We start from the raw sequence: 17,239 nt of genomic DNA on the forward strand, positions 1-17,239 counted from the left end.
TGAGTGTGAATTGGACACCTGGGAGAACTTCATCTATATATATCCGAGTGTGTGTGTGTATATGGACATAATGAATATGTACATGAGTGTAACATTGTGTAAATAAATTTGTAAATGTGTATAAATTTGTGTGTTTGTGTGGATGTCGAAAGCAGTGTAAAGGAGTGTAAAGGCTCAGTGTAAAGGCTCAATTTCGACCAACAGAAAATGTGTCAGTTTATTTATATGTGAATTCTACTCTCCGTTCCTATTCAAGAAAATGATCTGTGATGTGTGAACTACAATAAAACCCACCTGAAATAAAAGATTAATATGTCGGTAGTCGTTTTCAACAAAGAGTGTGTTGCTATGATGAGAAGAAGTCTCCAGTTCAACTCAGAACAGAATGAGAATTGGAATATGCTCCCACTGATGCCGACACCAAAAGATCGGTGATTGGCTCATTTCACGTTCAATCAAAAAGAGATTCAGCCTCAGACAGATCATCCAATCAAGCAGAAAAGCTGAGCGTCAGCCAATAAACACCCACTGTCCACAGACTCCCAGAGACGCTGAGCGTCCAATGAGCAGGACAAAACCAGCATTTATCCAATGACTCGTCTCGTTTCAATGCATTGGGACAACCTATGTGAACTCTCCCGACGCCCAACGTCCGCGCGTAGACGCTCAGCATCCACACATTTTAAATCAGAGTGAAGCTGCAGGAATGAATGAGAAGAGTGTCGTGTCGTAACCAGGAATAAAAGAAATTGATTCGGAACAAAAGTTGAGCACGTTGTAGCGCATATTAAGTCAATGACATGGACACATTTGTACACACATGTATTAAATCACTTATCAGGCAGCTGAGCTCCCATTGCAGTCTTATTGCAATCACCTCTGGTTAAAAGGCTTTTTTGTATCGTATTGTAATAATTTAATGTCCAGATGAAGAAATTACACTCATGTCAGTCTGTTCATAAAATAACCTAACCAGGTCACAGGAATTTGTTTATCCATCTCCACAATAACCATATTACTTTTTACAGATGGTACACACATCGGGTCTGGTTGAGGGATAACTAGGCTTCAATTTTTAATAATTTTTAAAAAAACGGTCAAAAAGGTCAACATGTTGGGCGTTCAGGCCAACATGTCGGAACCCAGGTCATATTTTCCCTTTTTGGAGGCCTTTTATTCCCAAATGCAACATCAGATTCGGACGAGGGTGGTCGGGTTGGATAGCCGGAGTGCTGTAGTTATTCCCAGACCTACAGCGCTCACGGGATAAAGATTAAATTTTTAAGAATTTTTTAAAAACAGTTGAAAATGTCAACATGTTAGGCGTTCAGATCAACTTCTCAGAAATCAGGTCAAGGAGAGGAGCTCAAAATGTCATATTTGAGAGGCATTTTAATTGGTAATGGAACATTCGATCTGAATGCCAGTACTGTGGTTGTATACCTGGCGTGCCCTAGTGTCGACAACCTGGTGTGGTTGCGCGATCACCCAGATTGATTTTTCTAGTGATTTTTTTTTTTAATATCAGGTGAAATTGATGTAGAATTACCATTGACTTTATTTTCTATCTCCACTTGAGAACGCTTATTGGTGCTGTTCGGAGAGTTCTTGTTCTTCCTCGGTGAATCTTTACCGGACAGCCAAGAAATTACTTATTTTATATTTTTATTAATTTCTTTTAACCCAAACAAATGACGTTGAAGAAGGTGGCCAACGCCGCTCGCTGGCGGCAGACTACCGTAATGCAGAGCACTGACAATAGCAGTGGCGGCTCACTTGACTTCGATTTTGCGAGTGGAGGCTGGCTTGACCGCAGTGAAATAGACATGTATACTTTTGATAGCTGGGTCGATAGCGTCATAAAAAATTACCTTGAGTTCAGCTACTGTAACTGACTTGTCTCCCAGCTGCAAAAAAATGTCCTCGGCCGAGTCCGGGCATGGAGGGACTGAATGAGGTGTCGTCGGCAGGACAGATAACGAGGACGAACGGGAACTCCGGGTGAACCTAAGGGTTCTGTTTGTTTTCAGCGTTGAAAGTCTGTTGCGAATTAGCCTTGAATAACATTTGTGGAAACGCACCCACAAATAAACGTAACACAATGTTATCAACATTCTAAAAACTGTCTCTATGTACAGTACAAAGTGTCATTGTTGATAATAGCATAACTTTGCCTCGAAAAAAAAATTCAAGGAGATATCAACCTACCAATCGCACCAAGGAACGATATGCCTTGCGCATGCGCAGCACATCCACATCCTTGATCACAAACTACGGCATACATACGAGGACAAAATAAAAAGGCTTTTGTAAACGGTGTGTACTTGGAAAAACGTGGTATTAATCAAAAGGAGACGTGTAATACATGACAGATAGATAGATAGATAGATAGATAGATAGATAGATAGATAGATAGATAGATAGATAGATAGATAGATAGATAGATAGATAGATAGATAGATAGATAGATAGATAGATAGATAGATAGATATGTAACGGAGTGATATAATGCGTTTATTAAATTATGACGGCAGTGACGCAACAGCGCACAGTATGGTACCAGCTTCCCGTCGTAGTTCAGGCCGAGCTACCAGGGAAGTCATTGACGGTCCGGATTCATTTCTAGTTTAATTACAATATGTCACTTTGTTTTTCCTTTTTCTACGGTGCAGTGTATTTAATTAGTTCCCTGATTTGTTCCGAGTCCACATTGCTTTTTGTGTCGTCATTTAATTTAAGTTTGTCGAATGAAAGTTTTTATCCATTGAGTTAACAGGTGTTTTTTTGTTGCGCAGTTATTTTTGAGACTGAAAAGCCCCGTGACTTCACCTATCCCTCCTGCCATACTGTGTTGCAGGTAATGCTTCTTTCCTTTTGGTTGTACTGTATATAGTTTTTCGTGTCATCTTTCATTTGGCTATTAGTGTGGCTGGCGTACCCGCGCGGTTCGTCGCGGCCGCCATTATTGTACATTGCGCAGCCGTTCTGCTGCATGTGATGCGTTCAGCGGCATCACGTAAATACCAGTGGAAGTGTGTTTTTTTCCCCCCTTTTTTGTAAATAGTTAATATACGATCACCTATGTTGGATATTTTGTTTTGTTGTGCATTTAGTTTTCTTATGGATGATGTTTAGTTCAGGCAGAGCTACCAGGGAAGTGACAGGTTATTTTTGAGACTGAAAAGCCCCGTGACTTCACCTATCCCTCCCCCCATACTGTGTTGCAGGCAATAAAAAAAGAGAGAAAAGCCACATCCTAGTGTCTGGTGTTCTTGAGGCGGCAGCGACGTGGAGCTCGAGACCATCATAGTTGTGACCTCGTCATAGATAGATATTACTGTGGTTAGTTGTGTTGTGTGGCCAATTGCACAAAAAAAGTTGAAAACACACCACTGACGAAAAGCCAACAAGTAATTAACATCGTAGCTAGAAATGTTGCAAAGTCCAAAATGGATATTCATTTTTGAAATGCAATGAAATTTAGTATATAAAGTACAGTATTCAAAAATTGCTTAGCAGACCAGGACAGCATTCAAGTAAATTTACATATTAATGTCCATCACTAGGTGGGGTTTTTTTGTATACATATGATAGTGCGTTTACTACATTTCTCAGATCAGATGTGAGCAGGCTCCTTCCGTGTCACATTAAATCTAATTTCTGAAAATCTTGCAACCTGACCACAGAATCTCTTGACAACTCCAAAATATTAGGTATTTGCTGTTAATAGTTTACTCATGAAAAATCATTGATTGGAAGGTATTTGATGCAGAAAGACGAACTTAATATTATCATGTTTTAAAGTTTCATTTCAGTATATGCTTGACCTCGAACGGTATGTTCTCACAACTTGTACACAATGGAGCACACAGAAAAAAGGGCAACTTGAGGTGAATAAAGCCAAGTCCTCATTAACTGATAATGTTGGCAGGAAGGTTCATCTTCGGGAGGCATAACATGTCTTCGGCTTGTTACAGTGTCTCAATTCATGTGAAATCTACCCATTGAAGTAAGAAGGTGTCCATTGTTTGGACCGAGAGATGTTTTGGCCTCTGAGGGGCCTATCGGTGGGCTGGTTTGAGTGGTGTGACATATAAGAAGGGAGTGTTTTTCTGATATATCACTTGTAATTTGCATACACAATCAATAAAAAGGCCGGCAGAGGTTGCAGGGGTCGGGTGTCAGTTGGTAAGCGCACATGGAGTGGCTTCGTAGAAAACTGCGCCTCCTGCCGGCAGAAAAGACAATCTCTTCCTGAGTCTGTTTGTTCAACTGTCTGAGTGAACAACTGTGACAGTATTTTAGACCTTTTTTGGTGTGGGGGGGTCATACTGTGAAAGACCACTTTTAAACACCAATATATGAAAATTTGTCTTACTTGAGGTCTTCAACTTCTATACCAGGGGTGTCAAACTCATTTCACATGGTGGGCCACATACGGCCTCGGTAGATGTCAAGTGGGCCGGACCATTATAATGATACCATACTTTACTATAAATAACCAAAACAATATGTCTCTCCTTTGTTTTGGTATAATGAAGCACAAGAACATTAGGAAAATGTTGAAATTTAATGAACATATCTTTAACAAAACATTTCGTGAACCACCTTACATTTCCTTCGACAATTTACTTTTATCATTCACATATATGCATTGCAACTGATCCCACTGATTGTACAAACTTTAACAAGTAATTGGTATTGAAAAATATAGTAATGCACTTTAAGATTAAACAAGATTTATAAAGAAAATAAGTTTTAAACCATTTACATGTGCATATAAAATCTAAATGTAATCCCTGCCGACACCTTACAAACTAAGAAGAGTGCTATTAAATGTGTAAATGTGAGAGATAGCGTCTGCTGTCATGGGTCTGTCTCAGTGACGGACTGAGGCTGCTGTTGTCTTCTTCTCTGATCAAAACAGTGTCCCCTAGTGGATACCCAATGAATTGCACCTTATTAAAAAATATTAATTCTGTGTCTTTTATGCATTTTTTTCACCTTTAAATTATCCTGCTGGCCTGATTGAACCTCCTTGCGGGACGGTTTTGGCCCACGGGCCGTATGTTTGACACCCCTTTTTACACAACCATCTCGCGGGCCGGATTAAACTCCTTTGCGGGTCGGATTCGGCCCGCGGGCCGTACGTTTGACACCACTGTTCTATACAATACAATACAATACATGCTGATTTATATAGCGCTTTCACAACAGCGGCAGCTGTAACAAAGCGCTTAACAAAACAGTTAACATCAAGTAAAATAATAAACACAACACATAACATAAAACACGGACAGTCGTGCAGTCCTAAATACGGTGTGTAAGTGTCATCAGAATTGTTTAGTTGGATATGAACAATATTTTGTTTCAACCTCAAAGCAAAAAGGACATTTTGTATTTGTTTTATGTACATTATGTATTCACATTGTGAAATATTTATTTTATAAAATTAAGTTTCGTTATTTCGATGTTATCGCGAGACTTGCGCTGTGGTAAGGTGGTTTATGCCCAGGCACGTACAGACAAGACGTACGAAGAGCAGCAGCTACAAGGACTGTTTGCTATCTGTTAAAGGTATTTTCTGATTTATTTGGTTGTGTATATGAAACTTAATGTAAGATCTGACTGTAATCGTTGTATTTGTGATGTAGAAATCGAAAGTGTATTTTTTGTTGCCCAAGACCTCCGAAGTGGCAATAGGTTAGGTCAATGAGGTTAGCTTTAGCCCACATTTTGGATTAGCTTCGTATATTGTTTCTGTATTGTAAATTGCTGAATGTATTTTATTTTACCAACAGTTTTCACGGTGTTGGTGTACAAAGACAACCCCAAAGACACTATTAAACACCCATCATTTTGAAACCGTGCCCTGGTTTTGTTACTTTGGAGCTACACGGTGTATCTATCCATCCATCCATCCATCCATTCAATTTCTACCACTTATCTGAGGTCTGGTCACTGAGGCAGCAGCTTCAGCATCAAAGTCCAGTGTGCATATGACTGTAATGTAGTGTCCAATGTGTGTAGAGTATACATTGTCTTGTATTGTATGTAATTGTCCAATTTATGTTGTGTAGTGTAGGTGTACGTTTTTGCTCAATGTATGTAGCAGCACAGTGGCCCTGTCCTCCGAGACAAGCTTCTCCTACGGGAGACCAAATAAAAGTCAAATTCAAATTCAAATTACTTCTCCCCAGCCATGTCTTCCAACTCTTCCAGAAGGATCCCAATGCAATTCCAGCCAGGAGACATCGTATCTCCAATGTGTCCTGGGGTCATCCCCAGGGCCTCCTGCGGGTGGGACAAGCCCGGAACACGTCACCAGGTAGGTGTCCAGGAGGCATCCTCAAGAGATGCCCGAGCCACCTCATCTGGCTCCTCTCAATGTGGAGGAGTTGAGGCTCAACTGTGCATCTCAATATATTGGTCAATCTACATTCCTACTCTCACCTATGGTCATAAGTTGTGGGTCGTTACCTAAAGACCAAGATCCCAGATCCTTGTTTTCTGTGTCCTTGGAGACCGCTTGTATCTGTCACGTTACGCACGAAGCAGGAAAAGGGAAATAAGTGGATCCCCGAAATAGCAGACACCGACAAGGACTTCGTCTGAACAATAACATTTATTGTAAATGTAACACGGGCTACGTCTGTTTTATAATTGCTAGAGATGATGAAACACTCTGGGGCAGACAACGGGTTTCTACTTGGACCAGTAAGGGGACACTAGGTTCGATTCACTGGAGCCAATGATGTCACCATTGAGGGGGTGGCATGGGCAAAGAAACAAGACAACAGTTGTAAAACAATTACCTTTTATATCAAACATAAACACGTGACAACAAAATTATCACGACAAACACAGTGACAAAAAGGTAAATAAATCCAATTTAGTCTCAACCTCTTAGTTGACCTTTCCTTCAAGCAAAATAATTGGTGATCACCTTTCTCAACACCGGTGTGAGTTTCTTTTTTTCTTTCAATCTGAATGAAATAACTAAGCACAAAATGTTCTTGTCAACTCCTGTCGTACAAAATAAATTCTTCTAAACATCACCAACACAAATAAAATAAAATAAAGTTCATCAAATGTAATATACTGTATGTTCTTTGGTTGGCTCGCCACCACCACTGTACCCCCTTTTCCAGCACTTGGTAGAAGTCAGGGCACCGTAATGGAATCCACTCCACTGAAGGCACGCTAATCCCAGCGCTGTCCTCAATTAGAACTCCACAAAAGACCCGGCCAGAAGAATGTCGAATGAGACTCCGACGACGTTATACGGTCGGCGATATCCCAGCGGTACGGAAAGCTAACGGCTACGTTAGCCAGGCACAGTGCTCGAGGTTGCGTAGAATGACTCTCTCTTTCTTCCGAAACACTTATTTACAACAGTCGAAGAATACGTCCGTTCGCGTTCAGGTCCCGTCAGAAAAAAGAGCGAGATAGGTTGCGCCGCACGTTCGTGACGTCACGAAGGTGAAAAACGGCACCTCTCATTCGCTGACACCCCACTAGTATTCTGTGCCCTGATTCGTTCGGGCCATGGCAATATTCAGTTCTGTTTAATTAAGCAAATTTTAACGACGCTACTCTTTTAGTCAATATAGATTTTGGTTAAGTCCACTCCCCATTGCCTCATGCCATAATCCGGGTTACATAAACAAAAAACACCGTCTAATAAATAACAGAAAGCGCTGGTAAAAACGAGAACCAGGAAAATAAGGAAACGCAACAACAGAAAACGCTTGCAGAAAACGGCAAGGAAATACGAATAAGCAATTATTAGTACACGTAGGCGCTTAGCCTAATTCCCTATGGGAAGAAGAAAATGTAACCAACAGTAAATGGTAATCGAACAATAATTTGCGAATATGGGCAACAGCAGTGGCACGGCATGCAATACTCCGGCAATGAGTCGACCGCCGGAGCGCCTAGATCCGTCTTCCTCAACTGGCGGACCGCGATCCACGACCGGACCGCCGACCTCCTCTGTCCGGACCCTCGGCAAATTGTATAAAATAAAAAATTATAAAGTGCTTTTTACGTTATACATTTTCTATTTTTGGACTATAATCTGCGCATTACCGCGATCGCTTGTTAAAATTATCCGTTGTATTCTTTGCGTGCACTAACAGATGTATTGCAGAGGACCGCAGCAGCGCGACTGTGTGTGTATAATGTTTGACGAACTGGAGACCCTGGCTGAGCAGGGCATGTCGGCGATAACGATGCGCTGATTGGCTTCTCTGAACTTAAGGTGTGCCCATACATAAGCGTCAGCATATACGATGCGCTGATTGGCTCCTCTGAACTTAAGGTGTGCCCATACATAAGCGTCACGCATTCAAAATGGATGATTGTGTCAGGAAACAGACGCATGCGCGACGCCACAGTGTGCTCACAGCTTCAGCACAGGAGAGCCGCACACAGACAATTAGACAAGACGAATCGCGGGAGGTTTCGATTGTGTGCAGTTTTGCTCCCGTCTACCCGGGGATCTTTGCAGCTGTTTAACAGCAGAACACCGCAACATGGTAAATGAACATCCCAATGGCGTCCTCAAATAATATTTGCATGCCTCAGACATTGCATTCACCTGTAGTGGAAGAACAGCACTGCACATTCCTGTGCTCCCTTGTGTCAGTATTTAAAATGGTTCTTAACTCCTCTTCTGATATATTTTTCAGTGATTTCAGAGGGGATGTGAAAAGGGGAATTGTACAAATGAAAAGGATATTTGTGTTTTCATGTTTAGTATTTATTTTGGTAAAATGAGTATTTTGTTTTGCTTTTGTTAAATTAAGGGGGAAAAAGACAACTACTGTTTAACAAAGTTAAAGTAAAAATGTCATTTCCCTAAAAGGGCTATTTCTATTATTAAGCAGGCACAACTTAACAAAATAAAATAGTTCCTCTGCCTCAACACAATACCTCTCATTATTTGCTGTGTACTGGCAAAGTGAATAATTGTTATTTTCATGCACCCCATTATTGGTTGGTTGTGAGGAGTGTTGATTTGTATAAGCTTGGCTTGACCATACTAAATTGGCATATAGCCCTGCTCCCCATGACCGCCGTGCATGGGACCGGATCTTGGTCTTATAAAAAAAAAAAAAAGTGGACCGACAGCATTTCTAGTTGAGGACCACTGGCCTAGATCATAGGTGTCAAACTCAGGTCCTGAAGGGTTGCTGTCCTGCATGTTTTGCAAGTCTCCCTGTTGCAACACACCTGATTCAAATGATCAGATCATCAGCAAGCGCTGCGCAAGCCTGACATTGAACCTGTTCATTTGAATCAGGTGTGTTGCAACAGGGAGACTTGGGAAAACATGCAGGACAGCGGCCCTCCCGGACCTGAGTTTGACACCTGTGGCCTAGATATAGCAGGTGCAATCACTGACAAATAGGCAGCAGGTGTGCAGCCGGCAGAAATGAACGTGTGCCACCTGCTGCCGAATACGGAACATGACGGTATCTGTACAGTTACTCTCCAAGGAGACCGCTTGTATCTGGGATCTTGGTCTTTACTCATGATCTTGGTCTTTAGGTAACGACCCACAACTCATGACCATAGGTGAGAGTAGACCGGTCTCTTCCTTGGAGACCGCTTGTATCTGGGATCTTGGTCTTTAGGTAATGACCCACAACTCATGACCATACGGAAAAATTCATTTCGGCCGCATCTATCCTGGTTCTTGTTCTTTCGGTCGCGACCCATAGCTCGTGACCATAGGTGAAGGTGGGAACGTAGATGGACTGGTAAATTGAGAGCTTCACCTTTTGGGATCAGCTCCTTCTTCACCACAGCAGACCACTGCATCACAACAGACGCTGCACCAATCCGCCTGTTTATGTCCCACTCCCTCCCCCTCACTCATGAACAAGACCCCAAGATACTTAAACTCCTCCACTTGGGGCAAGATCTCTTTCCCGACTCGATGAGGGCACGCCACTCTTTTTGGGCTGAGGACCATTGTTTCAGATTTGGATGATTTTGTGAAAAGAAGTGTTGAGGGCACAACTGAGCCATTTTTTTCAACAGCACAATACACAAAATCAAATCAATAAATATTTTGCCAAACATGACGTGTATGCCAAGTTTCAGCACTGAGGTTAAGACCATCAAAATTAGTATCAGTTTCCTGATCAAACAGTGTGTTGCCACGGCAACACTGTTAGACTAAGTAAAAAGGCTTAGTTTTATTTTATATTTCAATTTTCTTTAGATGACGCACCCATAGTTTCAAGACCAACTGTTGAAATCTCAAGGATAAGTTCTTCAATGTGACATCTCTAAACATGTTGGTTGTTCACATTAATCTAATTAAATATTGATGCGGGCGGCCCGGTAGTCCAGTGGTTAGCACGTCGGCTTCACAGTGCAGAGGTACCGGGTTCGATTCCAGCTCCGGCCTCCCTGTGTGGAGTTTGCATGTTCTCCCCGGGCCTGCGTGGGTTTTCTCCGGGTGCTCCGGTTTCCTCCCACGTTCCAAAAACATGCATGGCAGGCTGATTGGTCGCTCTAAATTGTCCCTAGGTGTGAGTGTGGGCGTGGATGGTTGTTCGTCTCTGTGTGCCCTGCGATTGGCTGGCAACTGATTCAGGGTGTCCCCCGCCTACTGCCCGGAGATGGCTGGGATAGGCTCCAGCACCCCCCGCGACCCTAGTGAGGATCAAGCGGTTCGGAAAATGGATGGATGGATGGAATATTGATGCTGTCGCTCGGTCTGATGTATTCACAAAAATTCACAAGTTTTCGTACATGTTCAGCCACTTAAAAGTAATGTTGTCTTGGCAAAGAGTGGACTACTATGGAAACAGCTTTTCGCGAAACACAAACTTCGTTTTGCGACATCATGAAGGCCTAAACACTCTTCCAAGCAAATATGAGGTAAATCTGGCTAAACGCTGAGAGAAAAACATTAGTGAATAAAACACATTTTCTTTTGTCAGTTGGTGGCACTACCACTACGATAAAAATATGCTTGTAGATGACTTCAGGCCTCGTGTGAAATTCTCATAAGGTATGATCATGTGGGTCAAGCAGCTCTTGTTGTCAGGGTGACACCAAATCTTAGACAATTCTAAATGGAGAACTTTGTATACTTCCTATTAGGTTTACCATAAGGCTCCAAAAGACTTTTTTGTAGGTCTTGGGCTGTTAATTGTACCACAAAATTTTCAAACGTTTAGGTGAAACGTACAACATGGGCTGCTTTTAAAAAGAATTCTCGGGGTCACTCGTGAGGTGTTTTTTTTTTTTAATTGCACAATATCATAATAAATCTTGATATTTTGCCAGGCTTGATGTGCACAATTTCATGAGTTTTTGTGCATGCTTATACCCTCAAAATTAGCATGGCTTGATTGGAGAACTGTGCGTTGCCACGACAAAAGTGTTTCTCCAAAAAAATCACAAATGCTGTGTTTTAACATCATGATCGCGATCGACCGGTAGCTCACGGACTGGTCCCAAGTTGATCGCATGGGGTGTAGCGGGAAAAAAATAAACCAATCCAAAACATTTGTGTGTCTGTGTGTATGTTCATATTTTTTGGGTTAGTGCACACTGCACACTTAGCATCCTAAATGTCACTGTTGATTGGTTTGGGACCAACAGGTGGCTCTGTAGAGCTCCTCCTACAGTGACACACCTGTTGGTCATCATGTCATTAGGTTTTCTTTTAAAAGGACTCCCGGCCCGACCGCTCAGTGTCGGGTCACTGTTACTGTTGGTTAGTGTTTGTGTGTTCTTGCCATGGAATTTTGTTTGTATTGCTTTCACCTTGTTTTTGAGTTAGCCTTAGCCATTGTTTTTTGTTTGTCACTTTGGATTCTTGTTGTTTTCAGTACTTTTGTTCTGAATTTAATTTTCTCAGTGTTTTGTTGGCCCTTAGTTTAGCTCTCACGTATGGAAGTAGTTTTGCTAGGCAGCGGGCGCAACGGCTAGCTTCTAGTGATGGGTCCATGAGGCCTCATGAGGCGTGTCGACACACTGACACACTGTGATATTGCATCTGCTGTTGCACCACCTCTTCCCAGTCTCCCCACCTCATCATCCAGATGACTCCACAGACCACCTAAAAAACTGTTATAAATTGGCAATTATAACAGTTTCCAATAACAAACTAATAACGATGAGCAACATGCCTGATGTAGTTGCAGAGGGCTGCGATGATGGTCCAGGCTGGGCCTCGATTGTGCGCCCGATGACACGCATGCACTCAGACCGCAGTCTGGATATAGCCTCCGTGCACCTGGAGAAACTGCAGAATCCAAGTGATTTGAATCTGGGGTCTAGAAGTGTTGCTAAGGTTAACACACTCATAGACTCCAAACTGGAAGCAGTGTCTGTGACTCGACGCTTGAGGTGTTCGTGGAGTTGTATGACTGGCTGTGTGTGCAAGGTTGAAGAGTGGCGCTCAAGTGGATGATAAAGCATTTTCATCATCGGGATGACCTTTGAACGTGACACTTGCCTCTCCTCAGACAACTCCACTGTAACTTGATGGAATGGAGAAAGCACTAGTAGTGCTTATCCTATGAGGGTGAACTCATCAGCTGTCAGTGGAGCCAAATCTGTCTTTAGGGAGATACCCACACTGGTTCCCTCTCACCATGCAGCCTTGACAGCATTTCATAGGTACTGTTCCAGCATGTTGGCACCTCATTGATGAGTTTCAGGGTTGAACGTCCCATCTGTTGCTGCACCTGAGCAAGCTTCCCCTTGGCTGTAGTGCTTGAACGGAAAAATGTGACAATGTGCCAAGCTTTGTTCCTAATGTCTGTAAGTGCAGGGATCTGATCGCATGATTTTCTAACTAATAAATTAAGACTGTGTGCAATGCAAATTGAGTGGCATATTTAGAGGTGTCTAGCGGATGCGATCATGTTTGGTGCTGCGTCAGTCACAAGACACTTTACTTTGTTGGTTATGGCCCAGTCCTCCATCATGCCCCTTTTGACCCAGGCCAAATTGTCAGCAGTGTAATTCTGTGGAAAATATTGTACTCCCAACACTGATGAACACAACTGCATTTTGCATTAATGTAGTGACAGGTGAGTGCCAAGTAGGCCTCCATGTTCACAGAGGTCCACATGTCAGTTGATATACTCACTGCCACAGCTTGCTGTACTTCCATTTTCACTTTATCCCGTTCCTCCTTGTATTTGTCGGCCACCATTTTCTTGATGGTCTGAAAATTAAACCAAAAGCAAACATTATATGTGATTCATCTACTATTTTATGGAATTTTCACACTGACCTTTCTTGTCGGCAAAACATATGAGGGTTCAAGGACCTGAATCAGTTCCTTGAACCCTTCACTCTCCACAATGCTGGCAGTCCTTGATAATGAAGTTCAGCAGTGCCTGATCAAGCACCTGCTTCCTGGAAGCTTGATTGTCAAACATGTAGTGGAGAGTCAACCAACAATAATTACTGATTGTCAATTAATCATCAACATAGCAACCGTGAAAAGATAAGAGATCGTTTGTATACCTGGCGTAATCCTGGGTTTATCGCGAACTTCATTCTCATGCTTGGCCCGATAATGCCTCAGCATGGTGGAGGTGCTTTTGTTGGCATATGACAATTCGACCTGGCAAATTCGACATTTCACCTGCAATGAAATGTGAATAAAAGTAACTAAGAGTTACCTTGAAATGAATTTGAATTAGAATGGTACAACACATGTCAATAATCTGAGAGGCGCTTGGTGACAGAAGGAGATTTGAATAAATAAATACCTTATTGTCCAGGAGATCAAAATGGTCCCACACGGTGATGATTTGCGTCTCTGCTCCATAATAGGCAAGGCACGAAGTCTGTGCCACGAACTTCGACAGGCGAGCGAGAGTGAGGTCTGGCTTGTTTCGGCAGGTGGCATCGCGTTGCTAGACGCACTTCCTTATAAACACTGTGTGGCGGGCTTTCGCTGCGTCAACGCCCCATGCACTGAGTCGACGTCCCCTGGACTGAGTGACGCAGCCTGGACTGTGCCAAGCAGTCTGGACTGTGTCGACGCAGCCGACGCAGTCTAGACTGCGCCGGTGCAGTTCACGTGTCAATCACGTGATGTAATGAAGCAGCACACGCACCGACACGTGGATTGCTCTGTGAGCCCGACGCATACGTCAACGCATCGGTGTCGCTGGACCCATCACTACTTAGCTTCTCCTCAGGGTACCATCCGCAGTCCAACGGCCAGACTGTGCAACCAGGACATAAGAAAACCTTTATTAGTCTCGCAATGGAGAAATTCCCAATTCACAGCAGCAAAGTTATGAAAGGAAGAAGTAGAACAACAAAATATAGGAGCTGCTGGAAAGGCAGCCACTCTCGCGACGCCATTTTGAAGTCAAAATAACACAACACAACACATTGGACACAGACAGTCGTGCAATCTTCACCACTTTTCTGCATACACGTTGTCTGAAGCAGTTGTAGATGAAAGAGGAGAGGATCAAAGTGTCCTTTCACCAGTGGATCAGAGACGTCATGCTGAAAATGTGCACACGTCTGCTACAAGCTAAGTTTTGAAAGCAAACACGAAGCTGTAACGTCCATTGACGAAAAGAGATGAGTTCACTTCTCCTGTCCCACGTAATCCGCTTCAAACTCCAAGCCGCGACTCCCAGTTCCAAATCCGCATCGGCGCTCCGCGCTAACGCTCCTTTCTTCTCATCGTTGGCTCCTCAAGACTTACATCCATCCAGCCGCAGACCGTTCAACAGCACCGATCTCTCCGCTGAACAAAGCGGGGCTGTGAAAAATGCTGCCCATTACAGGCGCAAGACACAAGCGCCCCGGACTGTCCAGCAACGACAGTCAAATGCGCCGACATTCCTCCCAGTCAAAAACAGTGCCGGTATACCCATGCTGCCGAGAAGGCGCAACCACCAAGCACAGAGTCTCCTCCTTGATGAATGTCGTGGCCAAAAAATGCTGAAAAAAGTCCACATCATTTCCACACGACGTAAACAACACAAAGTGACAAAACAAACACAAAAACAACAAAAAAAAGCAAGGCTCATGAGAGCACTTGCTGACGGCTGCCTACTCGGGCGCCATCTTGACTTCAATGGACATGGAAGCACCTTTACGCTGCATTGTTGCACACCATCCCGTGCCTTGGAGTTCATTCCTTCCTTGGGTTGAATATGCCCACAACTCCCTCTGCTGCTCAGCTACAGGTATGTCACCCTTCATGGTGTGCTATGGCTTCCAGACTCCTTTGTTCCCTGACCAGGGGGGGAGGTCGCGGTCCCTGCTGTCAGGGATCGTGTCCGCAGAATCTGGGTGGTTTGGAAGTCCGTCAGGGCGGGCCTTGCTCGTACTGCTGAGAGAAACAAACGGCTCGCTGACAGCCATCTTTCTCCCGCTCCTGAGTACCAGGTTGTACAGAAAGTCTGATTGTCGTCATGTGATCTTCCCCTTCATGCTGAGTCTAGTTAAACTCGCTCCCCGGTTTGTGGGTCCCTTCACAATTTCTAAGATCATTAATCCCTCCTCCCTCCGTCTGGACCTCCCTGCGTCTATGAACGTCCACCCCACCTTTCATGTTTCCCTCCTCAAGCTTGTTTCCTTCAGCGTCCTCTGCCCTCCGGCCGCTCACCCTCCGCCCTAGAAAAGTAGATGTTCGGTCAAAAAAGGCCTGAACACACGTCCAAGCAAATATGTTGACCTGGTTTACATGGTTGGGGAAAAATATCAGACTAAAGTACATATTTCCTTTAGCCAATAGGTAGAGCTACCACTACCAAGAAAAATATGTTCCGATGTCTCCAGGCTTCGACTATCATCAAATGTGAGAAATCTTACATGTATCTGATCATGTGAGTCAAGTTTCAGCAGCTTTGATTATCACGGTAAATAATCAGACTTTGCGCCACTGTAAAGGTTACACCCTCTGCTGAAAACTCACAATATTTGGCAGAGGCTCTTTTCTGACAAAATTTCAGTAGGATTCATTTCATGGGCCAGTATATTTCTTCTCACCAGTAAATGAAGCTACATATATATATTATATATAAAGTACTGTATTTTCCGCACTAATGGGCGCGCCAAAAAGTCTTCAATTTTCTTAAAAGCTCACCAAGCGCCTTAAAATCCGGTGCGTCTTTTGTATGGTCATTATGGTAATACGTCGACTCCAAGATGGCGCCTTCCAGGAGACCTGCTTCCAATGTTATAACTTGCTGTTGGTTCAGTAAACTGTGTCGCTGCTTTATTAAATAAGTATGTGTTGCAGCTCCGAAAAAAGAAGAGCTCTGGTGTTAATTTTTTAAAACAGTCTCAAAAAATACAGGTACGTCTTTGTCTATCTCTGTGCTTTCGTCCGTTCGACTCGAGAGGCGTTCAAGACCGCCACCGAAAAACGTATACTAACGATTACTTCAATGAAACTACAAAAATTGAAAATAATGCATCGAAACAGAAAATCAAGCGAGGAAATCACAAAATAAATTCTGTAGGGGGGATACAGAATTTAAAAAAAAGTAAATTGTCAAAGGAAATGTAAGGTGGTTCATGAAATGTTTTGTAAAAGATATGTTCATTAAATTTCAACATTTTCCTAATGTTCTTGTGTTTCATTATACCAAAACAAAGGAAAGACATATTGTTTTGGTTATTTATAGCAAAGTATGGTATCATTTTAATGGTCCGGCCCACTTGACATCTACCGAGGCCGTATGTGGCCCACCATGTGAAATTAGTTTGACACCCCTGGTTTTATCGGTTAATCAGTGTTGATTAAACGCACAGTGTGTGTCCTGGTTTATTAGGACAAAATCGGATGTTCAGACTGAACGAAACTACAGAACAAAGTATGAAATAGAGCTACCGTCGCGCCCTTCACTTCGTGCATGACTCAAGAAATTTATGAAGACAGCGACAGTGTTGGATAAAGGGAGTGAAATTTCAAAGTGCCTAAATAGTTTTATTTGTAAAGAGATTTTATGAACACCCTCCATTATCATATAGATCAGTGGTCCTCAACTAGAAATGCTGTCGGTCCACTTTGTTTTTTTTTTTATAAGACCAAGGTCCGATCCCATGCACGGCGGTCATGGGGAGCAGGGCTATATGCCCATTTAGTATGGTCAAGCCAAGCTTATACAAAACAACATTCCTCACAACCAACCAATAATGGGGTGCATGAAAATAACAGTTATTCACTTTGCCAGTACACAGCAAATAATGAGAGGTATTGTGTTGAGGCACAGGA

General features: G+C 43.0%; 1 protein-coding gene and 2 long non-coding RNA genes across 6 annotated transcripts in view; 1 reads left to right on the top strand and 2 right to left on the bottom strand.

The window, feature by feature from the left end:
* The window catches only part of hlcs (holocarboxylase synthetase (biotin-(proprionyl-CoA-carboxylase (ATP-hydrolysing)) ligase)), a 68,954-nt gene extending 66,710 nt beyond the window's left edge, over positions 1-2,244 (bottom strand). For 2 of the 4 annotated variants that reach the window (XM_086130473.1, XM_086130472.1), the window contains exon 1: positions 1,872-2,241. In XM_086130473.1, the coding sequence (XP_085986599.1) occupies positions 1,872-2,114 (243 nt within the window). In that variant the 5' untranslated portion in view covers positions 2,115-2,241. Of the gene's footprint in view, positions 1-1,871 lie in introns of all 4 variants that reach the window. The other 2 variants (XR_015102991.1, XM_086130475.1) reach the window with 2 other exon arrangements.
* Positions 2,245-2,329: 85 nt separating this feature from the next.
* Positions 2,330-4,247, top strand: LOC147193440 (uncharacterized). The gene is made up of 2 exons (XR_015102994.1): positions 2,330-2,857; positions 3,228-4,247. It is a non-coding gene; the product is annotated as an uncharacterized LOC147193440 (long non-coding RNA).
* A 7,064-nt stretch (positions 4,248-11,311) lies between these two features.
* Positions 11,312-16,248, bottom strand: LOC147193441 (uncharacterized). The gene is made up of 4 exons (XR_015102995.1): positions 13,510-16,248; positions 13,274-13,405; positions 13,127-13,204; positions 11,312-12,274 (listed from the first exon to the last, which is right to left on the bottom strand). It is a non-coding gene; the product is annotated as an uncharacterized LOC147193441 (long non-coding RNA).
* Positions 16,249-17,239: the final 991 nt, after the last annotated feature.

The sequence above is a fragment of the Hippocampus guttulatus genome, chromosome 15, assembly GCF_054856545.1.
Source record: "Hippocampus guttulatus isolate MCC_2025c chromosome 15, RoL_Hgut_1.0, whole genome shotgun sequence".
In the NCBI taxonomy this organism is placed as follows: Eukaryota; Metazoa; Chordata; class Actinopteri; order Syngnathiformes; family Syngnathidae; genus Hippocampus; species Hippocampus guttulatus.